The following is a 27774-nucleotide window of genomic DNA, read 5'->3' on the forward strand; positions in this document are numbered from 1 at the left end:
GCGAGGCTCTCTCGGGCTGAGGCTGTATCCACAACAGAAACACAACTGGACACAATAGATTTATAGACAGGACTTCAAATGCACCCTCAATGAATTTTAATTCCTTCAACTATTTTCACAAGAGAGGGACAAAGTGTTGCAGTTGCTCAGCTGACTTCTCCAGCGCGGCTTGGGCAGGACGAAGCTGAAATCCATCGGAAATCCATCAGCCCCAAATCCTAAATAAATCCTTTTCCTTGGATAATGCGGGTTAGCGGGAGGCTCGCAGCTGCCGGGCTCAGCGGTGGCTGAAGAAGCCTTGAGGGTAGTTGTATTTGAAGGGTTTCATCCGACTGGGTCCCCTAAGAAGAAGGGAGATTTCAAAGGGGGTCATGGGACCCTCACAGTAAAGATTTTGCACAGCCCTGGAGCACCATGTGCCCAGTTAAGTTCTCTACAATAGATTCAAGAAGTAAAAATAAATTACTCCCCCAAAGCTTCTCATCAAAGACTGACAGAATAACCAGAGGAGACGAAGGGGCGAGCAGGGAGAAACATAAGAGGAAAACACGAGGTATTTTAAGTCTGGGAAAAGGGTCTGCGTAGTAATGTTTCTTACACATGGAACAACAAAGCAAGGAGGCCAAGTGTGGCATCTCTGTTGTCATAGTTTCTGGACAGAACTCTCAGAATCTTAGTCACTTTAAACCCTAAGCCTATAGTCCTCAGGATGCTAGGGGGAAAAGGATTCTTTAAAGCCAGCAGTCCCCACGTAAGAGGTCGCTTTCCACCCGCACTGAGTCCCCACAAATGCTGACCTCCATTGATCTACTGATAACTTACACTGGCTCCCTCTCCTTTTGGTCACTTTTTAAAAAGCGGTATTCTTCCCCCCCATACAGAGACAAAACCCTGCTGCCCCCAAGTTGCAGCAGGGCGCTTAGCTCAATGTGTGCTGGGAGGTAAGGAATGAAACGATTTGCGTTGGACGGCTCAGCTGCTGAGTCACCCTGGCAGGGGGAACTGTAGGAGGAGAGCCGCGTTGCTCTCTGCTAAGAGGAGTGCAGCAGGGCTTTTTCAAGCAACCCCTTTTACTGAAAGGCCCAAGGTTTCAGGAGCTGCAGCTTCATACCATTTGCTATTCAGGAAAGCTGTGACCAGACTCCTGATTTTTCCCAGCATGGGACGTGAGAATGGGGCTGTTTTTGTTCAGTTTCTAGCCCTTAAGCCGGGGGGCTTTAATGCCTACGGTACTGCTGAAATGTCAGATGGCCAGCGGGGCTGAAAACGGTTGCAGAGATTCACCTGGGTAGGTCGGCCTCCCCCACGCCAGGGCCCTCCAGAGGGGCTGGCATGTTGCTCCAACTGCTAAGATTGGAGGAAGATGCTGCGTGTTGTCAAATCCGGTTTCGGATCGCGGAGGGGAGAAAACACTTGTAATCGCCACATGTCTGGCCTCCTGGCCTCTCTCACCCCCCCATCTTATCCCTGCAGCCGCTGTTTCCAGAGCTGTTTTGAAGCAGAGCAGAGCGGCTCTGTTATTTCTCCCTCAGACTCCCACTGTTTCTCGGCAACTGCAGCATTTTGCTCCTCCCGGCATCCCTTTCGGAAATGCTCCATGCTCCTTCCCACCCTACTCAGCTGGCCTCACTTTTTGCCAGGCCTCCTTTGCCCCGAGCCGGCTTACCTAACCAGGCGCAGGCACATCTTCTCCTGGGGAAATTCCTTGGGCCCCTCCACGCTGTTGTCGTGCGTCTCGGTCTCCAGGTATACGTCCAGGACAATGCAGAGGCGCTGCAACTGGTTGGTCAGGAGCTGGTAGCCGGGCTTAGGGCCACTCAGTTCCTTGTAATAGACATTGACCTCGCTCTCCATGGCCTAAAAAGCAAGGGGGACACAGCTCAGAGGCTGAAATAAACCTTAACCTCCAAGATACCTCCCAGTAGATGTTCCTCCACCAGGAAATCTGGCCTGCAAAGTCAGGAGACTAACGTTCCCACCATCCTTCCCCATCAGCCAGGCTGGCTAGGCCTCCTGGGAGTTGTAGTTCAGCTGTCGGGCTCTCACAGTGTCTCCACGTATTTGCTGGCCCCGCTTGTCAGAGTCCCTGGATGCAGGACTTGGTGGTCGATCTCGGGCCCCAACTTCATATGTCTTAATTTAACTGCTAAGCTTAGACTTGTCCTAGTGAGTCTAAGTGGAAGATGCCCAGATTTCATTTACATATAAAGAAGAACTTCCAGCCTGTTTCATGATGCCTTTATTTATTTATTTATTTTTGCCAAACTGGCTCTGAGAAGGACACGTGTGAGCAATGATCCTGAAACGGGCGGGCATTTCTCTAGGCGTACAGAGGTAGTTCTGCCCCAAAGCAGAACAGGATCTGGCCCATGAAGAGCAGGAAAACAAGAGAAAGACAGATCAAACCTCCAAGTACCACTGATTAAGAAGATCTTCAGAAGCTCTCCTGAAATGAACACAGAAACATGGGTTGTCTTCTCCTACAAAAGCTGGACCATGGTTTCTTGCTCACGTTACAGTTTTCCTGTTCTGCTTCATGCCAAGTGCTTCCAAACCAAAGAAGTCAGTTTTAGTTAAGGGCTGGCTTTGACCCTCAGCCAACACCAGCCTTGCTATGGGGCTCCTTCTGCTGGCCGTGCCCGTCTTGCACCTACCCGAATGTTGTCATCATTGGTGTTGGTCTTCTCCCCTTTCCAGTTCAGGCACAGGCTGAAGATGGGCGGGATGGAAGAGTAGCCGGGGTTTAACACCACGGCTGCCTGGAGCTTGGCTGCGACCGAGGTGGAAACAAGGAGACTGTTTAGCAACGATGCCTCTTCTAAGCAGAACTACAACTACGCAACTCTAGCCGCCAGCAGAAAAAGTCTCCTACCTGTGGTGGGTTGGTTGGGGCCACCCTGAAAGACCGAAGGAGACCCCGCTGGTGTCGTCACTGAAGTTGGTGAGAATGACATTTTTGGGCTGCAAAAAACTGGCCTGATTTTGGGGGGGGGGGTAGGTGGTTGAAGTTTTTAAGGGAGGTCATTCTGGCCCCCCACAACTCTATAAAATACACGCAGGATCTCAGTTCAGCCCGCTCTTAGGAGAGCTGGCAAATGGGGTGTTGGGTTTCTAAAAAAAGGTATTTGCAGTTTTAAATGCAGTAGCCAAATTAACTGTCCATTTTCCCGTGCTGCTAATTTCCAGGCCTTAACACTCCTGATTTATTTGCTTGGTTTCTACCCCACCATTGGATGAGGAGTTCTGTACATGGCACTTGTCCAGTTTTATCTTCACAACAGCCCTGTGAGGTAGGCAGGGCTGAGGAAAGAGGGGACTGGCCCTGAGCCATCCAATGAGCATTTAAAGCTGTGAGTGGGGTTGTGAGTCTCCCCAGTCCTTGACCTCCACATCATGCGCAGGACAATTCGAGAAGTCTGTGCTTGGAATGATAACCAAATACTTCAGCCATCCAAAGCTCTCAACCTGGTGATTTCACATGGTGCCAACTTTGCTCATTCTCTTGCCTCTCTTCTGCGCAGAGCTCGCCCACAATGCTTCAGCCCCCCACAATTATGTACTTAGACCACAGAGCACCCTAAAAGAAGCCTTGTGCTACAGAAAACTATCAATCCCCTCAGCCTAGAGTTGCTGGCCTGCCAGGGTCATGAAAAGAGCCTTTTCAATCAGCTGTCACTTGATCCATTAAAGCAGTGCTTCCCAAACCTGGGTAAATGACCCCAAATTGGGTAAAAGTGCATTTTCTTTGCATAACCACACATGAATTCATTACCCAATCACAATAGGGACATTTAAATTAACTTAAAGATTGCCATGTGTACTAAAATATATTCAAAAATCTCCCAAAGTATTCCTATTAAGATGAAAATTGATGGAATTACCAATGGTAATTTGTTGAAATGACATAAAAATCATTGTTATATTGTTTTTATAATACAGGTAGTCCTCAAGTTATGACCATTCGTTCAGCGACTGTTTGAAGTTAGGGGTTTGGGTAATGAAGGAAAAAGTTTGGGAAGCACTGCTTTAAAGCAATGTTTCTCAATCTCAGCAACTTTAAGATGTGTGGACTTCAACTCCCAGAATGCCCCAAACAGCATGCTGGCTGGGGAATTCTGGGAGCTGAAGTCCACACAGAAATTGCTGAGGTTGAGAAACACTGCTTTAAAGGAAGAATTGGGGAGAGGCATTGGTGGGAGTATTCCAGTGGCTAGTAGTTGCTCTTTTGGAGAGGGGCTGAGAGGCACAGGGGGCAAAGTATGAGACCAAGCAAGTGAGCCTGCAAGAGGGGGGTTTTTTGGTCAATTATATTATAGCTACTTGAGCCGTATGTTTTCTGGCTTCAAATGGTGGGGAACCAACCTTCAGGGGGGACTTTGGGGGATGAATCCAAACTGTATTCAGGCAATACCTTGAGCTGGGTTTGCACAAGACAGCACCCCACAAAGAAAAGAACCAAGTTTAGTGTGCTGTGTGTCTGCAGACGCTAGTGCTTTTCACTGATCCAGTGTAATACTGTATATGGTGTGAATCTGTAATGGGCTGTGAGAATCACCTTGAGAGGCAGGAGGAAGAGCCACAGCTAAGAGAAATCTGAGTCCAGAGGAGGGATGGGGGTGAAGAAAGCTTCTCGGAAGGGACCCTCCCTAGTTCTCTGGAAAGTAAAAGTGGGGAGGGGAACGCTCTCAGACTTGCAAGATTCTGTTACTGCAACCTTGCAATAGAGGTAGTATTAGTACTCATGGCTTGGGTTTCCTGTCTGGACTATCTCAGAGGGCTGACATCCATCTTGCTTTGGACTCAGATTTCGTTCATCAGACCCTTGTCTAGGCTACGGCTCTTCCTCCTGTCTTCCAAGGCGATTCTTACAGCCCTTTACAGAATCCAACTTCAGCATCACAAGGACTGAACTGGGGATCGTAAGTTCTATTGCTGAATATCAGGGTATCCAGAGGACCCAGAGAGTGTCCTCCTTAGCAAATGTGCTTTGGCATAGCTTGTCCCACTGCATTTGGGATGAAACATTCCAGCTTTCTCCCCCAGGAACAACCACTCAACCTAGTGGAGGGAGGGGGATCTACAGGAGAAAAGAAACAGGCTCACCGGTCCCTCTTTCGATCAGTGCCAAGTAATAGAGGTGAGTATCTTCAGCCAAACCAGCCTCTATTACATCTTTAGTGTAAGGCAGCTCCTAGAGTGGGAAAAGGCAGAAATGCTCTCAGACTCACAAGCTGATGGTGTTAATCGGCTTCTGCTGGTCTCCTCTGATGGAGGATCCCTTACTTCAAGCCCTGTTGCATAGCCACCCCACCCCACAAGAACCCACCAAAACAGGTGCTGGGAAAAGGGCCCATCTGTAAAAGGGCTGCAGTGGATGATGGGAGAGGGCCAAGAGAGGATGTATGCTTGCTGGCAACCTTCAACTTTTCCATTTCATGGGGAGAGTGACTTTTACAAAGCTTTGTGCTCATACTTTCCCTGTGCTTTTAATCTATTGTTGTTTTTAATATGTATTGTTGTTAACACTTCAAATAATCAAAGCACTCCCATTGTTGGGTAGATGAAAATGGGATGAAATAATAGAAATGGTTAAGAGTTGGTCCTCAGCCTGACAAAGGAGGTTACTGGGGAAACCTCTGTCTACAAGATGCCTGTTAATCAGACACTATCCACCCTGATACATCTTCACACTGCTTGGGAAAAGCCTTCCTCCAAATGATGCTACCTACCAAGTAATCATCGTAAGTGAGGGACGTCCACTTCACCAAATGGGACACGATCTTCGCTGGAAAGAGGTGCTGAGACTCAGGGGAGACGGGGAGAATGCCGTGCTCTGGAGGCAATAAAGGAGGAGACATGTGATCCCCGTGGCAGAACTCATGTTTCTTGCAAAAGACCAAAAATACATTCCCTTCTTTGGCCCCCGAGGACAAGCAGGATCTTGTCCTGTATGATGGAGAAAGGCTTTGGATGGGTGAAGGAACAGCTGCTGGCAAGGCAATCCATGCCACGTTAGCCCACATCTTACATTTTCAACAACTGATGGAGAAAAGCCAAAAGAGGTTCCACCGTAGGTAATTTGGGCACTGAACCAAAATGGATCCAATCCAGGACAGGAAGATCATAGAACATAAGAGTTGGAAGGATCTTGGTAATCATGGTAGATCTTCCTCCCCCTCCATTACCAGCTAACTCGCCGATTCCCAGTGACTTAATCCCAGTTTAAGATGAGCTGGTTGCTGAGATCAAGGAAAAGCGGGAAGACTCGTAGGTGGAAACTCATATTCTGAATCCACAAGACACTTTCCACCTTCTTAAGAATTCAGACTCGGGGTAACAGATGATGGTTGATCAGGAGAAGTGCGTAGCTCAGCCCCAAGCCTGTTTGATTCCTATTGATTCAGGTTTTTATATCACATAGAAAACAGAATCACCAAATCAAAGTCCTGTAAGTCCTTTCAACTACTCATGGGGTACACCTGATTTTCTTCCCATACTATCTCCACAGCCTTTCTCTTCCTGACGAATCTAAGATCGCCCAGTCAGATTAAACAGGGATTTGATCCTGGTTCTTCCCAGCTCAGATCTGACGCTCCTAACTCCCACACTGCACTGTCGGCAACGCTGGTTGAATTCACTGTGCGCTCACCTGGGAATTTTAAATCATGTTTTGCTGAAGAAAGCACAATGGCTTGGTCTGAAACGGCTGCGTCCATACCCAAACCAGAAAACCAAGCCTGAAACGAACCCCAGGTATCCCGACCAGCATCTTTATTATATCTCCTCCCCCTGGGGAGCTTTGTAAATTTAACAGTGGTGATTTAAGAGCATGGAGCTGTCACAGAGGGCTGAGGCAGTCCCATAGCCAGAACGCCAAACGGGAAATGAATGAGAGGTAAAAGGGCGTACAGCTATGTACGCTGGTTTGAGGACAATTGGAAGACAAAGAAGAAAAACCTGGACACAGAATAATGGTCTCAAGTTACAAGAAAGCAGATCCCGGTGGAATGTCTGGAAAAAATGGAATGGTAAACACAACTTGGCAGAGGAACCCATTACCCCAGAGGGCGAGGTCTCCTCTGGAAGCGTTCAGGCAGCGGCCATCTGTTCGGGAAGCTTGAATTTGGATCTGGGTGCTGAGCAGGGAGCGGATCATATGCCCCTGGAAGCATTTCAGTTTGCAAGCTTATTCTTTGGCAAACGCCTCTCACCCCCTCCAACGGTTGTCCTCATCCAAATCTTCTAATTACCAGTTGGCTAGCAAAGGGGCGGCTATGGCACCTTTGAGGGGGCACTTTCTGGCAGGGAAACAGAAATCCCACTCCCCAGCTCCGGTCGGAGCGGCGTCTCTGCAGTCGCGTTTTTGAAAAGGAAACCAACCATCTGGAACGCTCGTGATGTGGCTGAAACTCGAGCGGTTTTTTCTTTTCCCCCAGGAGAAGGGGAGGGGGGTGGCAGCAACGTACCTAGGGAAGCAAATTGCTTGTGAAGGGCAAGGCGGGATTCCAACCTCGTTTTGAGCAATTTCATGGTCCTCTCCATGTGGCTAGCACTCAGTGAGTTATCAGCGATCACAGGATTCTGTAAACAAGCAAAACACCATTACAGGTCGTCCTCGTTCAGCGATCACCTCGTTTAGGGACTGTTTGCAGTTACGACAGGGATGGAAAAGTAACTTTATGACCAATCCTCACGTTTATGACCTTCGCAGGTCTGTCAAGCAAAGGAAAGCGGAAGTCAGATTGTAAGCATAGTAACCGCTTCGCTTAATGACCGAGTTGCTGTTCCCAATTTTGATCGCTAAACGAGGACTACCCATACAACCCAAACCTCAACCGGCTTGGAAACTGGGCTAGGAAGACCAATTTGGAATTCCCATCGCTCAAGTGTTCCAAAGCGTGTTGGAAAAAGTCTGATGGTTTTCCTAGCAGAGTCTGACCGCTCAGCCACATCAGCCCAGCTGAGGCTCACAGCGTCTCTTCCCCTGGGGTTGAATTGTAACAGCGTCCCCAGAAGTGGGGGAACTCACTTGGGTGACGCAGAATGCATTGTTGCAGATACAGAAACGTTCATTTTCCATAGAAGGAAAATCTGCTGGTTAATTTAATTCCATTTATTCAATTTAGGCACTGCTCAACTCCAAGCTGACTCTGGACATTTATACTGAGAGTTATGGGGAGAGGAAAACCCAGATGCTATTTTAAACGTCAGAGAGGAAGAGAAAAATGCAATTACAAGGGGATGGCACAGCTCCAAGTTTCTGGGAGCTATGTGGGCTATTTTAGCATTATTAAAGGGTATTATTGAGTGTATATGAAGCGGGCAAAGTATATCTATACCCCTTTGCCTTTGTACATATAATACATTTATCAAACATCAAAGATCAGAAGCATAACACTCAAAAAGCAACAGCTTGGCAAGAACAAATTAGACAAACAACAAACAAGAAACAATAGTTTGGGGATCTGTGCAAATTGATCTTTAGACTTAATTATAAGAAACACAGAAATTAAAACCCACATTCAAGATGTCTCTTCCCCCAAACCAGAGTTAATATATTTGGAACTACTTTGTAAATATAACTAAAGATGGAGATCTGATTTCCTCAAGATTTCTCTCCTGTTCTGTTCTGTTTCCAGCTACTGCTACTTCCCACTTTTAAATGTCACCGATTTATAGAAAGGTGTGCTTTAATTTTCCAATATTTTGCTCCAAGAAAAATTGAATTAACTAATATTTTGGTTTGCATAAACAATCCTGGCTGACACTCAGCTTTAGTCGCTCAGTCTTAAGAATATGGTTGGATTTCTCTTTCGTTTCATTCCCCCAGATCAGGCTTCCAGAGATTGGAGCCATAGAGACATTTCCACACTCAATTACAGGACAGCCCTTTGCCAGACTTGGCTGATCTCATAAAGCTAAACAGGGTCAGCCTTGGTTAATATTCGGATGGGAGGCCACCCATGTCCATGAAGTCATCCTGACAAAGACAAAGTTGACCTGAAGGAGATTTTTACACAGATTTCTTCCTTTACACAGATTTCACACCTACCACTTCTGTGTGTGTGTGTGTGTGTGTGTGTATGTGTGTGTGTATCTCTCTCTCTCCCTCCCTCCCTCCCTTTCTGTGCCTTTGTTAATGCATCAATTTATCTTCTTGGCCTTGGTGGGATTAAAAAGGAAGTCACTAAAGTTTGGAAAGGAGCTTTTCGGGGGCTTCAGCAGAGCGTGCTCAACGTACCTGGGGCTGGTCCTTGGGGAAGTGCAAGCCCCCCAACTTTTGCACCCACACGTACGGGTGGCCCAGTTCAGGCACATAGTCGTTCAGGGTCAGGATGCTGGGAAGACAAGACAATAAGTGACGAGAACAACCAGCCGACGGAGGACTGCAATGCAGGGGCGTCCCTGGGGTATGGTCAAAAAAAGTCAAGATGCTTTGCATATAAAAAACAGGCAGCTTCCATCACACTGTTGTGGCCATCTTGGTGTTTTTGACCATACCCTTGGTGTGATGGCAACGCCCTCTCTACCGCTGGCTTACCCCACTTTGTCAAACTGGAACTGGTTGGCGGGATTTGGAGTTCTCTTCCCGTGGTCTCCAGGATACAGGCAGCTTAGAAGGGAATCAGGGCACAGCAGGTCCCTAGAAAATTAAAAAAAAAAAAGTGGGGGGGAGAAAAGGGATAAGTGCTGCCTTCTGCTGCCTCCAAATCCTGGTCCATCACCTGCTTTTTCTAGTTCTTTGAACTGACAGAGGAGAGAAACGTTATTGAGTCATCAGCAGTTTCACACTCCAAATCTGAACAGGAGAGACAGATCCTGACGTGAAAAGCCATCAGCCGCACTGATTTTGACAGATGTTTGAGGAAAGGAGGTTTCTGAAATCTGCAACTCTGATATGGTTAGCATCAACTCTCTTGAGCTTTCGATGGCTCCATCAAGGCACTCACCATATGCCTCCATTTACTAACTCCTGTTGTGCCTCCTAAAACCATCTTTTGTTTCTCCTTGGCTACAGTTGCAGCCATCTCTGCTCACCTCTCCTTTTCCTGCCTTCTTCTCTTCTTTACCCAAATGTAACGGTGAAATTCCTCCACCATACTCAACAATCAATGCCCTCGTCTCCCCCCTCGAACAAAAACAGCCAGACACAGAAAAGCCCAATGCCCTCTAACCCTGAATTAATTACCTCCCAACCCCTTCTGATACTGAATTCAGCCCCTGCCATTACTGATACCGAATTCACTCCTTCATTTTTCGGTCCTTCGCCCCTGCTGCTTCTTCACCCATCGCTTCCTTTCCTGCTTCTTGACCACGTTCTAGTTTCTCGTCCTCCATACACCTCTCCCTTATTGGGTCTCTTTAGGAAATCCACTGTGACTGCTGCTTTTCTACAGGAATAGTCCTGCAACTGGATCACAAAGACCCCTGTCTAGTCCAACATCCTCTGCCCAGAATCTGGGCAAACTCACAAGCAGAACAGGGGAAGTGAAAGCCGTCTCCCATCCAGGTTTCCCGGGAACCCAATTCCAACTGTTTGCTGCCCCCAAGACTTAATCTAGAGTCTTCTCCAGTCTGGACGTCCTCCACATTTCTGCACTTCAATTCCCAAGACTCTTGGTGATGACCTTGCTGGGAGGGGAATTCTGGGAGTTAAAAGTTCCAATACCTGGAGGGAACCCATGCTGGAGAAAAGCAATACAATACATAACCAACATGATGACCAACTTTACCTCTCCCATGGAAGATTTTGACATAACCCCTCCTTCCCAACTGGAAACAAGCTAGAAATGGGTGACTGCATTGCTCATATTGTGCCCCACCCTTCGCCATTTACCTTGTGCTCAGCAAACCCTACAACGTACGCTAAAGAACACGGGACAACGCTATCGCATAGCAGTCCGTTTTTCCCAAAGAGATAGCTCTGTATGTCTTTTGCATCAGTAAACCCGCCGGAAAAGTTTCACAGCACCTGAAAGACTATTTTGGTCACACAAGCCTCGATGGCGATGGATGAAACCTGGGAGAGACTTGACAAGGGTGGGATCTATCTATCGCATGAGCCACTCACATCTTCCTAGGGTGGAAACAGCTCTGGAAGACCATCCTCTAGCACAGGGTTCCTCAACCTTGGCAGCTTGAAGATGTGTGGACTTCAACTCCCAGAATTCCCCAGCATAGCATAGCTGGCTGGGGAATTCTGGGAGTTGAAGTCCACACATCTTCAAGCTGCCAAGGTTGAGGAACACTGTTCTAGCATCTCAGAGTCAGGCGTTTGTTGGTCGGGTGCCTCAAGAGCTAGAGAGCAGGAACTGCTTCCCTCTTTCTTCAAGGCTGGTCTTGAGAGCTCATACCAGTTAAACCCCAAGAACTGAATGATACAATTTGAGGAAGGAAAGCAAAGGGACCGTCTCCCCCACCCGCGACAAAAGGTGAAAGGGAGAGGAATCCAGAGGAAGAAGGCAACTTGACAGAGACTCTTAACAGCTCAACCATTAGGACAGAAAGCAATTAGTCCACCAGTAACTAAACATGGCAGGGTCAATTAATATCATAACCATCTGCAGAGCTCAGGGCATGAGCACAGAGGAGCGTGAGCCTTGTCACACAGACTTTGTTTTCTCAGCGACTGGCCCCGTACAAATCTTTGTGTCATGCCAGATTTCTCCCAGCCAAGATAAACTATGGAATCAGACCTAGAGTTGGCTCTTCAATTAACGTCTTCCCGCAGGGGAGTGGGGGGCGGGGAGAAAAAAAAAATCACCCCAAGATGGATTCAGCTGCAAAGCCGGGGAGAAGTGGCGCCTGACCAGCCAAAGGCTGCAGACAAGAACTGCACTTCTGCAGCTCCCCCTGCTGCTGATCGATCAGCGAGTCCCGTCTTTGCTCAGATGTATTTTTTAGCCCAGAAACAAGATGTAGGACAATTGTGAAACACGGATGGGCAAAACAGTCAGCTTGAATTGACTTCCTTGTCATCCCAGCTGGCAATACGGAAGCGGATTCTGAACTCTGGAGAAGGCTGGCCACAGGCGAGAGATTTTCAAAATTAAAAAAAACGAAAGGGGGCTTGTCATCAGCTCATCCAAGACCTTTGTTGCGTTCTTCTGGAAACCCAAGATTGGCCTAACTAAGCTGCTGAAAGAGGAGAAATACAAGGGGCCAGCAAAACCTTAGTTCCTGTGGGGAAAAAGCTTGTTTGTTCAATTCCTTACAGCTTTAAGCAGGAGGAGCCAGCCAGAAAAAGTATCAATGGGTAATCGTAGTTCATAGGACATCACAAGTTAAGCCCAGTGCTGTGCTACGTGCACTGCTGTCACTTTCAGTTGTTGGCTTCTCTCGTTAAAGGATCCCAGATGGATCCAGGGTTAACTGATCTCTGCCCAAAGATCCCAGACTGGTACCATGTCCCTATAGATCCTTAATAGTCAGGCAGAACTGACTTGGCAGAGCATCACCACTGTGCTCCCAAACCCAGCATTCTATACTTGTTCTTCTTCTTTTTTTAATTTAAAACAAGGTGTATTTTCAGAAAGGGTATTATCAATACATGGACAGAGAATTACTAAAGTTATGCACGCTCAATTAATAAAAGATGAACTGTGTCAAACAAAATACATTGGATTGTTTTTATGACAAAAGAAAGAAGTGTGAATTTTTTGAGCTTAAGGCCAGTGTCTCTACTATATTATTATTTATAAATGTTGGAAGAGAAAAAAGAAGAAGAAAAAACACCCCTAAAAATCATATAGGTATTTAATTTCTGACTTCCTCCTTCTTTGTACTCCAGTCGGTCTGCACTACCTATCGGTGTAAACTTTAGAAACCATAGGCAGAGTATTTGTATTTACCCTGCTGGGTCATATATAATATATGTGGGACAGTGCGTGTGTGTGTACACACACACAGACATCATCCCCCACACACATTCTATTACATAAATAACAGAAGTTCAACTAAATTTAAGTATTCTGTTACTTGTTCAGTTCAACTTCTGATGACTGAGTTTGGGCTGATTTATCCTGCTTTTCGTTATGTAATGTGCAGGTACGAGGAGGAAGAATGAGGCAGGCAACAGGGCATGGATGCTTCACTCATTCACCCTCTCCCCTCTAAATTCACACATCGTCCACTGAGACTTCCAGTGCTCCCAATCCTTGGAAAGGCCCTTATGAACATGACATGCCTTTGATGACTGATGTGGTAAATCCCAAGCTTCTGTGTGAAGAAGCGACAAGCTTTCAGGGGCACTGCTTGCTTTGCACCCCCAAGACACGCTCCAAGGGCTAGCAAAGATTATTCTGAGTGCAGATCTAGCCCAGCACATGCCTGCACACCAGCAAGCCACCCCTTTCCTGCTTCTTTTAGGACACCAAGAGCAGCAAATGGTGGGAAACTCTGGGCATTTGACAACTATCCTGCTATCTCCCCTCTTCTTGTGCTCCTGCCAACTTGAGTTTCTTAGCAGATCCCCAGGAACAGCTCACCCAGCACTGATTGGCACGGTCATCTCCGTGGCTGCTGTCACCTTGGCCTTGACGGTCATGACGTTGAGGTTCATCAAGTAGTAGAAGGTCAGGAGGAGCAAATTGCCATCTGCAATGACAGGACAGAAAGGGTGTGTATGTGTGTGCCTCATTCCAAGAGTTTCAGCTCTCGAGAGCAGAGACACAGCACTCATCCCCACTGGCAAGGGAACAGACTCCAGGAAGGAAAATGTCAGCCCTTCGAGCTAGGCCAGGTCAGGAAGCGGAGTCCAGAAATTTGACTGGACCGCTGCCTTACAAGAACAGAATTTTGAAAGCCCCACAGCATTTCCTCTTCCTCCCCTCTGATACCAAAGAGAATCAAGGCGAGGCAGTCTTGAGTTTCTTTCTCATGCCTTCCTGTTTTCCTGGGATGAGCTAACTGTTGCTATATATTTTCTCCAAGGCCACCTCTGTGTTCCTCTACAGAAAATGAGACTCTGGAAGGGAAATAGCTTTGACTCTACACTATTGCAGCACATGGTCATCCATGTACTATTAAGATCAGAGCATGAAAGCAGAGGAAAAGGTTAAAAAAAAGTGAGGGGGAGTCCCTGCTTTCTATCACTAAGCCCCCAAAGGCACACATTTCTAATTTTTCCTTTGGGCATACAGCTGGCAGGAACATTTCATGTGTGGTAGATACCCCTTACTATATTTCTGTAGTTCACGCACACCGCAGGTACCCTTTGTATATTCCAAAGAATGATTCCTTGACATGTTGGTGGGAACTTATGGAAGCTGTAGCATAAAACATTCAAAGGTTGTCCCTCTCTGGTATTAAAGAATTTTGATTACTCAACACAGCCTCTTCCCCAACCTGAAGATCTCCGGATTGGTGTTTCTCAACCATGGCAATGTTAAGGTGTGTGGACTTCAACTCCCAGAATTCCCCAGCCAGCATGGCTGGCTGGCAATTCTGGGAGCTGAAGTCCACACACTTAAAGTTGCCAAAGTTGAGAAACAAAGTTCCAGATGAATTGGGACTACAGTACCCTCAAATTACCAGCCAGCAGATGGGACTTTTAGTCTTGACAAGCCTGAAGTGCACAGTTGTAGATTTAGCTAAAAGGGATGTGTGCGTGTCTGGTTCCTTTTCTGTAAAGGGAAAGTTTCTCCAAGTCCAACTGCAGTCAAAGGGCTTCATGGCAGGATAGCAATGTTTCATTTCATGCAACGAAGACTCAACTGGGGTTAAGTTCTGCAACTGCTCAAGTTCTGGCTGGCTTCTCTCTTGAGGCCTAATCTTTGCCTACATGCAGAAACTGGCTTTTGGGACAGGAGAAATTTAATTTGTGATTACCGGTCAATGGAGGACCAAATTTAGATAGGAGTTCTTTGCTCCCAAATGAATGCCAAGGTCCCTGCCGGGTATGGTCAAACAAGTCAAGATGGCAGGCACGATCCAAGCTCCAAAACACGTTGATCGCTCGGTTGCAGCCGCCACCTTGATGTTTTTGACCATATCCTGTGGACATCCCTGATGGATGCTGTTTTTATCCTTGGGGTCGTTTGCTATTTATTGTTGTTTTAATGCTACAAAGCCTCTGAGCTGCCTGGAAAAGGGCTGCCTTCAAATCCAATAAATAAACTAAACTCCTGGTTGGGGACCGCAAATGGCAATAAACACCAATAATCCGAACCATTTGTTTTTTCCTACCTTTACACTTCAGGTCGACGGTGACAGACAGAGGGTGCCTCTTCAGCATCTCTTTCCGCTTGTCGTCCAGCTGCACCCCCAAAGTTGGTCGGCGACGTTTCTGCAGCCAAGCAAGCAAAACCAAAGTGTGTTTTGATTCCCACTCTTCCCAAACTCTTCCCTCTGTAACCTGTACCTGCTCAGCTTAACCCTGCACCCGAGCAACAGATTCTGTGCTGTCAGGGAGAGCCCTCTCTGCGTCTTTTGAAGTCAAAGGGGAGATGAGCAATGGAAGTCCCACTTGCACCCCAAAGCCTGGCTGCTTGTCCATCACAGCCTCCCACTCTTCTTCAGAGGAACTACCGCACCCCTTTTGGGAAAATGGATTTAAACATTCTAATCTCTTTGGAAAAACCTGGCTAGAAGTCCCCCTCTCCCTGGGCAGAGGAGGAGGGAGGATGCAGAAGGGAAGGTTAAACCAAAGCAGTTCCAGGAATGGGTCTGTTTATAAGGCACCTGGACTGCGACCCCTTTCCCCTTCCCCTTCCGTGACAGACCAGGAATTCCACCCCACAGGAAGGCCAAAATTACTTTCACTGAAATTATAACAGAATCTTGCAAGTGTGATTGGGCTGTGCCTCTTCCTCCTTCTTATACTCCAGTGCAGTGTTTCTCCACCTTGACAGCTTGAAGATGTGTGGACTTCAACTCCCAGAAGTCCACACATCTTCAAGCTGCCAAGGTGGAGAAACACTGCTCCAGTGAAACATGGAGGTGTCTCTCTGAGCCACTTCCAAATATTATCGGGTGATTGTGGACTTAAAATCCTTCTTCCCCCACCCCCCCAGTCACCTTGGGAACAGAACTTGCATATTTCCATCAAGGTCATCTTCCTTACTCTCTACAGTCATTGAGGAATTTCCTGACTTTGTGAGCTATCAGCTGGTGGAACAGACTGCTACCACATTGAAGGGGTAAGTGCTAAACAGAGGCTGGCTGGTCGTCTGGCAGAGATGCTGTAGTGGAGCCTGCGTGGCGTAGGGGGTTGGACTAGATGTCCTCTAAGATCCCTTCCCGTACTAGTCTTCAGTTTAAGAACAAGTTCCATTCCCAAGGTCTGCCCTTAAGTCGAATTTGTATGTAAGCCAGGAGAGCACTATTGTATAATACAGTGGTACCTCTAGTTACGAACTTAATCCGTTCCGTGACTCTGGTTGCAACTCGAGTTGGTCTCAAGTCGAGGTAAAATTTCCCATAAGGTTCAATGTAAATACGGTTAATCCGTTCCGCCCTCCGAATTTGGTCACACCACAAGGCAAATTTCCCCATAAGGTTCAATGTAAATACAGCTAATCCGCCCTCCGAATTTGGTTGCACCCCGAGGTAAATTTCCCCCATAAGGTTCATTGTAAATACGGCTAAACAGTTCTGAAACATATGCATTTTATTTTTAAACCTCAAAAACATGAAAAAAAGTACAGTACAGCACAGTATGAAGAGGGAGAATGGGGTGGGGAGGCAGTTATTGTTTGGAGGGAGAGTCCCCCTCCAAAGGGACATCGGGGAGATCTCCTTCAGGGGTTTCCTCTCTTCTTTGCCTCTTAGCTGCAGGCTCAGTTCTGGGGAAAAACCTGTCTAAAGTCAGTTGCCAGCCTGCTCTGCATTTTCTTTGGAGCCATGCTGACAAGCACACCAAACACAAAACACACCACAAGCCTCACCGAACGTCTCCTTGCTACCGCGATCTCCCCCACAGGAAGCCACGACCGCATGGCAGCAGGGAAAATGGCCGAGGATCCGGTTCGTAACTCGAGGCGGAGTTCGCAAGTAGAGGTAAATTTTTGGGGCCCAAGCTGGTTGTATCTCGAAAAATTCCTAAGGAGGGGCGTTCGTAACTAGAGGTACCACTGTACTATATAATTGTATAATACTGTATAAGTAGTATTGTGTAACGAACTCGAACCATTGTGGATTTAACTCAAATCATTATGTATTTAACTCAAATTTTGCTTCAACAGGCTCTGTTCTTAATTATGGGTCATCCTTAAACCGGGTGTTAACCTGGGGACTCCCTGTACGATTCTATATGGGTTTCACTGGGTAATGGAAGGGGGCACGCAATCCAGGAAAAGGTATCTGTTAGGAGGCTCAATCAGGAGATGTTTGCAACCCTCCCGTTCTCAGCTATGCCCCGGCAGGCCATAACTCTCACCGTGGTCTGCTCCTCCTCCGCATCGGAATCACTCTCGTCATCTAAGAATCCCAAAAAATGAACATTAGAACAGAAAACCTTTGCAGCTTCAACATACCAAAAGCGTACATGGTTTGCCACTCATCTTGCAAGGAAAGAAGCTTCGTGACATAGTCACTGATTCTGAAAAACCCACAAACTCCTGGAGCAGTGTGCGGTGTTCAGATCCAAAGTGGGCAGAGACACTAGGAACAAGGGCTTCGAAGAATGGCTATTTCAAAGAGAATTACTGTATATACTTGCGGATAAGCCAAGAATTTTAGGTGCCAATATACACACACAAGATTGGGTTCGGCTTATCTGCAAGTACAGATGGTCATACTTTTTAAAAGTAACGTATTCCTGTACATACTTGCATATAAGCCGACTCTTGAATTTTTAACCAAAATACAGTGAAAAATGAGCCACATGCGGATAAGCCAACTGCGAAAATTAAAACGTAAAAAAACTTGAGGGTTGGCTTAACCATGGATGCACGTGTGTATGGTACCCCAACGTACGGGATGCATTCTTTCTGGAATGAAGGATCGCTCACCAAGTAGTGTTTCAAACTTGTTGCTTGGAAGACCTCTTTTAACTTTAGAACTGTTATATTCCAAAAGTGTTTAGAAAGTGAGGCTCGACGAACCCAGTGTCTGTCTCCACTGCAGTTATATAGGCTCTGCTGCAGTTGAGAGCTTGATGGCTTCCCACATCTCCTGGCGCTCAAACCCACGAGTGGACCACTGTCCTGTGGTCTCCTTGCGAGGAGCAGCCATCTGGAGTATAAGTGGGTGATCTCTTGTCTTCTCCTTATCCGGAGAGGTTCCGTGGGACCAGACATATCGCAGGTCCGTCGGTCTTGGCTGCGGCGTCATCTCCGCTCCTTTGGAGATGTTTTAGCTCGCTGTTCCCTCACTTGGAAATCCTAAAGCAGCACTTCTCAATCTCAGCAATTTTAAGATGTACGGACCAACTCCCAGAATTCCCATGCTGGCTGGGGAATTCTGGGAGTTGAAGTCCTCACATCTTAAAGTTGCTGAGGTTGAAAAACACTTTTTTAAAGCGTAAATTTCAGCTGAATGTGAAGGGTTATCTTCATGCCATTTGGTTCCATGGAGATTCTGGTGTGAGCTTTGTGAATGGATTTTATTAAAACGGAAGCGATTCAGACCCACTAATAACCAATCCCCTGCCAACAGCCGCAGAACAAACAAGGCAAGCACTTACCCTGAGAGTCCTCTGGAGGTTTGCAAAGAGCTTTAGCTTCGTCAACGTTTCCTTCGATAGCCACAGCCAGCTTCTTATCTGTGGAAGAGAACACGCCTTTAATTCTCTCTTGCAAAGCCCCTCAAGATTACCTAAGCATGTCCACTTTCTAAAATAGGAAGCAACTCGGCAATGAGTCAGGTCTGTCTAGCCCAAGCTGTCAAATGCTTCTCCCTGGGCCGCTACAGCTATCCCTAAAACTCTGTTTATATCAGCAGCTTAAGATGCAACTCCAGAGAATTTTATTCAATCTGTATTATTGTGTGCACTGAGTTAATTCAGACTTCCCAAATTTATATGAGGATCAGAACACTGGATTCTGTATTTTTGTGAATGTTGCAATGCTGTGCTGAAAAGAAAAGAGAAAAGGAAAGAAAAGAGAAAGAAGGAGGGAGGGAGGGAGGGAAGATGGATGGGAAAGGGAAAGAAGGAAAGGAAGGGAAGGAGAAAGGAAGAAAGGGGGAACGGAAGGAAGAAGTAGGAGAAGTTATACACCAATTTTACACTGTTGCAAAAATGAAATAATTGATAGAGAAATTGAATGGATTTCATATAGTGCTGTGGCAGCTCCCTCTTTCCTTTGCTTTTGTTAAGCAAACTTTAAGCTCCCCAGCTGCGAATAAAGCATCACCTTTGGAGCAGCTCTCTGGAAAGAGAAACAAAATGGTACTCACCTTGCCTAAGGGTGGAGGGTTTCGTGTGAGCTAACAGGAGGGGTCGAAGAAAAGGGGGCAAGAGAGACAGGATGGAAAGCGAATCAGAGAGGACAGACGGGAAAAGCAGGCAGAAGATCAAGTGGCCACAACACAGAGCAACACAGATCAGGAGGAGGAAGTCCTCGAGAGTCCTCCTCTCAACCCCAACTCGATCTGGAGGGCTGCTGCAATTCTCCGGAGCCCAGGAACGCCACCCTCCTCGAAGCACAGAGTTGGAAGGGGCAGTTATGCTATTTATTCCAACCCTGGCTTGCTCAATGCAGGAATCATTAAAATAAAGCATCCCCCCCCCGTGTGGTCTACAACCATATATTTTAATGAAACATTAATACAAATCAATTAACTGAGCATCTCAGACATACAACTGCCTAGCCACATGAATGCATCCAGTGAAGGGAACCCGTCGCTTCTTCTCTGAGGAGATGATGTGCTTCTGAGCGCAGAAGCCAGTCAAGAACATTTGCCTTTATTTAAAAACCAGCGGGTTCTCGCTCCCACCGTTGCGGAAGGCAGCACCAGCTTTCTTGGCTGCTCTGGGCAAAGACAGCTCCCAAGGGGGAGGCAGCGTCGTCCTCCTTTCAGCTGCACCTCCTCTGCAAGTGGAGACACTATGTCCCAGCGGGGAAGAAACATCTAATTTTCGAGACCAAAAGCTCCTGAAAAGCTTGTCCTTGGTGACTTCAGGGACTGAACCCCTAAATCACCCCATTTCAGCCTTCATCTAGCAAGGTGTGCAAACCCAACTGAAGAACCCAGGAGAAGAAATGGCAGCCAACTGGGCAGCCCCAATGTGGTCGGCGCGTCTCCAGTTAAGCTTTGGCTCCCAGCCAGAGCTGCAAGACGGGATCGGACCCTGCTGTCCTTCAGGCCCGAGCTTTCAAAGCTGGCCAGCTCCAGGGTACTTACCACAGGCCTGGCCATACGCGCTCGCTTGGACAAAGAGGACATAGAGAGGGGGTGGGAGGTGCCTGGCGGTTTCATACTGCTTGTGGACTTGGTCAAAAGGCATGGCCAGGTACTCCTGGACAGGAAGAGAAGCCTGGGAGGAAACAGGAAGGGCAAAAAATGTCAGCTTTGCAGGGGTATCAGCAGGGAGTGGTCAAAAAAGTCAAGATGGAGCCCACAATGGCACAATCAACTGCTTTATGTGTGTCTGTGCCTATGGACACCCCTGCCCGCTTGTCTGCACCAGGGTCCTTGCCCCAATGATCTGGCTGGGCATTAAGTATTCAGTTGCAGAATGTTCTGACTGTCCAATGGGATGTCGTCTGCCTGCAGCGGACTCTTGAAACACCATGGGTGTTTCGAGGTTAGGCGGGTTCCAGAACGCTCTGAACGGCCCATTTCAAGCTGAAACAGCTTGTTTTGGGATCGGGATATTCCAAGACAGAACAGTTTGCGCACCCCCAAGTGGCATCCAAACACTTTTAATTGACACTGTCCCCTCAATGCATCCTTATTTCATCCTCAGTGTGCTTTTTCACCCTCAGTCAAAACCCTGGGAGGCTTTAAAGGTTCACATTCCTCCTCAAATTCCCTGATTGTTTTGCCCCTTTTCTAGCTCCAGGCTCTCATTTTGGAGAAGGGACAACATGAGTAATAAACGAACCTGCACGGCCGAAAACCGAACAGCTTATTTCAGAAGGAAGGAAAATCACATTTGCTCAAGGAAAATGCTCCTGCAGAGAATCCTATTCAGATCCTGTTCTAGTTCACAAGCCTTTACATTCTGAGAGGAAAGCTATGGTGGCCAAAAATCAGGAGGAATTTTGTAGCACCTTCTCCAGCGAACAAATTTTATCAAACAGCGTAAGCTTTTGTGGGCTTTTAATAAAATCTGTCAGAAAAGATACAATCAGACTCCTCCTGATTTTAAGCTTTACTGGTAACTGCTCTTATATTTCCAGCATTTTCTCTATAATGAGGAAAGTTAGAGGCACATCCTTAAGGAGGAACAATCCGAGTTTTTAAAGCTTTTAAACATCGTAACCAAAGCAGCATACACGTAGTAACATAGCTACAGAGAACCCACTCCTGAGCTCACAGAACACAAAGCCAGAAAGTTTAAACCATAATGGCTGAGTTGGCACATAATGCCAAGCTATAATGGCTGGGTTTGCCTAATACCATAAACTCAAAACAAACCAAGCCACGTTATGCTATTATTATTACATTAGGACTTCCAGAATTAACAGGATAAACATAAAGAGTGCCTGGTGAGGAACATACCTGCATGATACTGTTAAGCCGAGGCTGGAGATTACTCAAATATTCTTTCTTCACTTCTATCTCTTTAAGGATCTTCTCTTTGTTGGCTAAACTTTCTTTATACTTCTCTGCCAGGCTGCACAAAGGAGATTTATGATTACTGATAAGCAATAACATTTAAAAAAGGCAAGAAATGCCAGTTCTGAAAAGAAAAGGAGGAGACACGGGAGTTGTCAGTGTTGCGAGCTATTGCCCACCAGCTCTTTCCCGCAGGGGTGGGTAGGAAACTTTTTTCCAGATCCTTTTCCCCACAATCTCCCACCAGATCTAGCCAATTTTCAAGCTTCTTCTACCTAAGCCAAATTTGGTCTTGTTTTCAGAAAGCTGTCCTCCCAGCCATAGGGCAGAAAGAGTCCCAAATCCCTGGATGTCATTTTTCCCCAACGTTACTTTGAGTTAGAATAAAAAAGATTGGTGCTTTGATTTGCAACACACTTGCTTTTGACGAAAATGAAAAGCATTAAAATACCAGAACCAGCAGGCAGCATGGATGACACCAGTAAAGGCAGTTTGGAAGGAGATGACGGTTTGCGTACAGCCACCTTGAGGCTGAAAGGCTGTCCTGCTCACCGTTTGCGCTGCTCCAGTTCCCAGTCAAGGCGGGAGAGGGTCTGCTGGTGAGGGTCAGTGAGCGTAATCTCCGATTTGCTGATTTCTGGAGGGGCTTCCTTATAAAATTCTTCCACGCTCACCAACTCGATCTCTTCGTGCTTGGATCTGGGCAAAGGGACAGAGACAACACTGCTTGCTCAGAAAGACGACCAGGACAGGCGGGGAGGTTTTGAAAAAGGCCCACCGATATTCTCTCCTCCACTCCCAAAAAGTACAAGAACGGGCTAGAGAATCCAACTGCTTCAGGAAACTTGCAGCAGAGAGAGACTGAGTTCAGTGGCAAAAGAAATGACAAACCTGCTTTCTTTCTCCATTTGGCTTTGGAGGGAAAGGAGTAATACTGCAATAACTTATTCTTGAATTTATTTGTCTGGATGATCACAGCTTTTCTCTTGAAAGCTCAAGGCAAGACACATGGGGGTCTCTCCTAATTTTCTAAATACACATCACAGGCAGCTGAGAAGAGAATAAGTGATCCAAAGGCAGCTTGGGAGCTCCGCTGCCAAACAGGATTTGAACCTGGGTCTCCCAACCTGGGTCCGACCCCTTAAACATACACCACACTGGCTCCGCATGTGTCCAATGTACACATTTTTCTATTATACATGTATTTTTTCTCAAACTCTCTTCAACTGCTGCCCCCATATTCTGCCATGAGAAACAAATTACAATCCAACCACCTCTGGGTGCTCCATGTTGCTGTTTGTGGGTGGGGGTAAGAGTAATTATTGACCAGTAAATTCCAGTTTTGTTCAGATGGATGAAGAGTCAGCTCTTTCCCCAACCAGTTCAGCTCCTCCCAGGTAAAATCTTAAACATCCACCCTGCTGCCCTCCGTTAATCCCCTGGTAAGCTTACTTGAACTCCAGACACTTCGTGATCTCCTTCTGTAAATGCATCACTTCGTAGAGCAAATTTTGGAGCTGCAGGTGATAAGCGTCCACTTTCTGCTTCGCCTGCACCCACAAAAGAAACAGAAGGAGGCTCAAGCTGCCACATTAGAGAGTCATGATGTGCACGGGGCCTTTGGTGACGGAACAGGAACCACACAAAGTTCCCATGTAGCATTAACCATACAACACGCTACCTTTTTCCATACAAAGTGGTGTGATTATCAAAACAGAACTTCTGCGATCAGGAAAAAGTTCTGAAGGTGATACACACACAAACATAAAGTCTTGCAAAGTTCAGCAGATCAGGCCGAAACAAACAATATTAACCCATATATGCCATTGTACTAAGACACTGGGAGGGACGTGTGTAAAATACAATTCCATTTTCCACCCTTGGCTATGTATGTCAAATAATAATAATAATAATAATAATAGAAGAAGAAGAAGAAGAAGAAGTAGAAGAAGTAGAAGAAGAAGAAGAAGAAGAAGATATAATGCAAACTTCCCCAATACCATCTTCCCCGTGTGCTGAATTTCAACTCCCATCATCCCCAGCCAGTGCAGCCAATGGTCTAATAAGTCTGGAGGCACCAATTTAGTGCAACGTAATTCACACAAGCCAGAAGCGAGCAGAACACGTGACCCAAACGCTGCAAGTCCCAGACAGTCCCAGGTGGTTCAGTTATTCTCCCCCTCCCCCTGCATCTTCTCGTGTCTGCAGACTCAGCTGCACCTCGTGAGTCTGGTCCCTTCCCTTCTTCAGCCGAATATGAGCCAAACGGTTGAGCTTCTTCAGGGTCATGAAGTGAACGCAGCTCTGGATCCGTCGCTCTTCTATCTCAGTAGCCTGAAGAACAGAATGAAAGCCGGTTTGTTTATGAGATCCTGATATTAATTCAGGAGCTCAAGGCGTTGCACGGATCACTCTTTCCTGTTTTTTCTCCACCATACACAGTGAGGGAGGCTGGTTTCAGATCCACCATGTCTAGGGTGGATCTGAAACTGGATCACCGCAGTGGCAATACAATACCGGACCACTACATAAAATACAGAGCCTCCTCGAGTGTCAACTCTGTGTGCATGTGTGTGTGAAAGAGAGAGACAGGTGTTGTTGCCTCTCAACATTCTCTATAGTCCTGTTCCTAGTCTAGCACTCTCACCATTACCCCACACCACCTCTTGGACTGAGAAGAAGGGAAGGTCTAAAGCTCTGTGGGGCAATCCACGGCTGAGGGTGACTAGAACCTGGATCTCCCCAGGTTGAGGTGAGAGAGACAGGCCCAAAGTCCCCCAGGGAGCTTCAGTGTCTGAATGGGGACTAGAACCTGGGTCTCTCCACTCAAGGGACTCACCCCAGATCCCCATGGAGCTTCAGTGCCTAAGGAAAGACTAGAACGTAAGTCTCCTTGCTCCTAGTCCAGCCCTTTCACCACTACAACCAACTGACTCTTGGGCTGAGAGGGACTGACCCTCAGTGCCCCCCCCCCCGGGAGCTTCTGTGGCTGAGAGGGGAGTTGAGACTGAATCATGCAACTCAAACTGGTTTGCCTAATGCTCCCCTCTCCTACTTTTCCAGGTAACAACCACCTTGTCAGGTACCCTAGGCCAGGGTTCCTCAACCTCAGCAACTAAGATGGGTGGATTTCAACTCCCAGCATGGCTGGCTGGGGAATTCTGGGAGTTGAAGTCCATCCATCTTAAAGTTGCTGAGGTTGAGGAACCCTGCCCTAGGCTGAGAGGGAGGAACTGGTCCAAAGTCCCTCAGGGAGCTTCTGTGGCTGAGGGGGAACTAGCGCCTTCCCCACTGGACCACTCTGTCTGTTGGGCTGAGAGGGCAAGGCCATTAGACAGCCAATTTGGTCTAGTGGTGAAGGCTCCAGGCTAGAAAGCAGGAGACAGTGAGTTAGAATCCCGCCTTGGGCAGGAAAGCTGGCTGGGTGACTTTGGGCCAGTCCCTCTCTCTCAGCCCAACTCACCTCACAGGGTTGTTGTGGTGGGGAAAACAGGAGGAGGAAGGAGTATGAGGTCTGTTTGCTGCCTTGAGTTATTTATAAAAATAATAAAGGCAGATTAAAAAAAAAAGTACTATACTATACTACTATATCCAGGGAGATCAGAATCTGGGTTTCCATAGTTCTAGTCTGACACCTATTAACCCTTCTCCACATTGGGTTTCTCATTGAAGTGTACCTTGCTTATCCCCCATTGTGCAGTTCACCCCTTCCTTTCAAGGACGCACCGCAGCTTCCATCAAGAGAAAGCCCATTTCCCAGAATTCCAACCCACTCGTTGCGATACCTAGGAAATCTGGCAGCCCCAACCTGTCTCGAGTGGGCCAGGATGGGAAAGCCGATCTGCCAATTTTGCCAAAGGGTTGTTTGATCATGCCAGGTGACTTACACTGTCTTTGTGGCCTTTGCTCTTCAACTCCTGGATCTCTGCCATTAGCCTCTGAAGATCCTGGCAGGTCTGTTTGTAAAGTTCATAATCTCGGTTAGGGTCACGCAGATCCACCTCAGCCTCTTCGCTGTAGTACCTGGCATCCTACGGAGAGGAACAGAGGGGGGATGTTGAACTTGGGACGTCATTGTCCCTTCAACACAGAAGCCAGAGAGGGCAGAAAGTGCCTTGGTCCGTTCTTAGTGCATTTGTTCTAGGAACAAAACCTCCACATTCAAAGCTGGTGCTGTTTCAGGTTTAATAACCAGCTTATCATGTTTTACCTACATAGATTCATTTGAATGGCAAAGCCAGTTGGTTTTTAAGCTTGATTTGACACCTGTAGAGTAAGAAAGATGGCCTTGATGGAGGTACGCACACTCCGCTGCCAAGGTGACAAGGGGCAATTTTTTTTGAAGTCTATGGCAGACAGATAATAGCCAGAAGAGGCTCAGATATAACCTCCCCAATTCACTAAACTAAAAGGAGGAGGAGGAGGTACAACATAATTAGGCTTGTAAGATTCTGTTATTATAGCCCATCTCAGTAAAAGTAGTTTTAGCCTTCCTGTGTTGATTTCCTGGTCTTGTGGGGCTGACACATCTGAACTGAGATCATGGATTAAGCACTGACTCCCAATTCGAAACTGTAATTTGTGATTGGCTTGCCTATAAACCATGATGCTCTCGTCCTAAACTGACCAGGAGGCTGAATCCATACTTACCTCCCCCTTCTGGCTTTGGGTTGGGGAGGGGTGAGGCTGGAGCTCTGGCAGCCCCCCTGCTTCAGCCCTTGCACTTCATTAAGCCCAGCAGTGGGTTCCTCCAGAAGAGGCCCAGCTTTTGCAAGGACCTACACACACACACTTTACCTGATCGGTGTCCGACCTGCTCCGCTTGCCTTCTTGTGGACCGCCATCCGTGCGAATGACCTTCGGCTTCCGCTTCTTGCTGGAGTCAGAGGACATTTCCTTTTGCTTTCCTGGGAAAGAGGGAGAAAATGAGGACCAGCACAAGGAGGAGCGGTCGATCAAGGCAATTATGATGATTAGACTTTTATCCCACCTTTTTTGTTTTATAAGTTTTATTATTTTGTCCTCTCTAAAATTACATAATAATTTCCTTCTTTCCATAGTCTACTCTTTCCAATCTTCACAGCCGTAAATCACAAGTTCATTTTTTTCCATTTTCAGCAAAAAGTCCATAAAGGGTTTCCAGTCACAGACAAATGTAGTTGTCTTTTCCATCAATCAGACAAGTCAGTTTTGCATCTCCGCAAATTCTGTCATCTTCACCAACCATTCCTCTGTTGTGGGTATTTCTGAGTCTTTCCATTTTTGCATGGATAATAGCTTCGCAGCTGTGATCCTAGCAGTCTTCCATGGCCCTTTTCTAACTGGCTGTCCATTAATCCCAGCAAGAAAAGCTCTGCTTTCAACTGAATGTTGATCTTTACAATTCTTTGTATCGTTGCATGTATTTGAACCCAGAAATTTCTGGCTTTTTTACAAGTCCACCAGGCATGATAAAATGACCCTTCACGTTGTCCACGTTTCCAACATAAATTTAAAGTACCTCTATACGTTATTATTTCTTTCTTCATATATATTTTTGGTCAACTCAAGGTGGCGAACAGATCTAATGCTCCTTTCTCCTCCTATTTTCCCCACCACAACAACCCTGTGAGGAGGGCTGGGCTGAGAGAGCGGGACTGGCCCAAAGTCACCCAGCCGGTTTTCGTGCCTAAGGCAGGACTAGAACTCACAGCCCACTGATTTCTCGCCCAGCACTTGGCTCTCTATGAAACTGATCAATCAAGTAACTGATCAATCAAAATATTATCGATCAAGGTAATTTCCCGATCTCAGCCCAGCGACCCCGCGGGGATTCGCCCTCCAGCGCTTCCGGCCTACAGGCTGAACCTCAGGGTGATGCAAACCGCTCCCATGCGGTTCCCTCCCGCCCGAAAAAGCCCTCTGCACATGCTCAGAGGAGTCCCCGCCTGAGGGCCAGCCGGGCCTAGCGCGTATCGGGGCGACTCTGCCCAGCTCCAGCGGCCTCTCCGTCCGGGAAGGCGACCCCACCTCCAGCCAAGGTTCCTCACCCGATCCTCGGCCAGCACAGACTGCTCTCCACCGCCGCCGCCGCTCGGAAAAGCCTTCCGTGACCTCGACCGGAAAGGC

The 27774-nt window shown here is 47.1% G+C and overlaps 1 protein-coding gene across 2 annotated transcripts; it reads right to left on the minus strand.

Annotated features, from left to right (window-relative positions):
- Positions 1–81: 81 nt before the first annotated feature.
- On the minus strand, positions 82–27774 carry THOC5 (THO complex subunit 5). 2 transcript variants are annotated; one of them, XM_007438283.3, is made up of 20 exons: positions 27696–27774; positions 26464–26573; positions 25554–25697; positions 23887–24000; positions 23119–23216; positions 22219–22365; positions 21610–21724; positions 20287–20419; positions 18626–18703; positions 17378–17418; positions 15187–15286; positions 13488–13596; positions 9542–9643; positions 9242–9338; positions 7467–7581; positions 5730–5833; positions 5104–5191; positions 2655–2770; positions 1667–1857; positions 82–341 (listed from the first exon to the last, which is right to left on the minus strand). In XM_007438283.3, exons 2-20 carry the CDS (start codon positions 26557–26559, stop codon positions 278–280), a joined length of 2052 nt encoding a protein of 683 aa, XP_007438345.1. In that variant the 5' UTR covers positions 26560–26573; positions 27696–27774; the 3' UTR covers positions 82–277. The 2 variants fall into 2 exon arrangements, with proteins under 2 accessions (XP_007438345.1, XP_087999315.1); XM_088143189.1 differs by having other exon boundaries at positions 27676–27696.

Source organism: Python bivittatus, unplaced genomic scaffold (assembly GCF_059951505.1).
Source record: "Python bivittatus isolate LINGU-HERP-01145 unplaced genomic scaffold, Pbiv_v1 ctg000280_np1212, whole genome shotgun sequence".
NCBI lineage: Eukaryota > Metazoa > Chordata > Lepidosauria > Squamata > Pythonidae > Python > Python bivittatus.

Coding starts and splice junctions, on each gene's coding strand:
- THOC5 (XM_007438283.3), bottom strand. CDS start 26,559: ATGTCCTCTGACTCCAGCAAGAAGCGGAAGCCGAAGGTCATTCGCACG. Junction 23,217..23,886: donor GAAGGGACCAGACTCACGAG/GTGCAGCTGAGT, acceptor TTGTGGGTGCAG/GCGAAGCAGAAAGTGGACGC. Junction 17,419..18,625: donor ACCTCCAGAGGACTCTCAGG/GTAAGTGCTTGC, acceptor TGGGATTCTTAG/ATGACGAGAGTGATTCCGAT.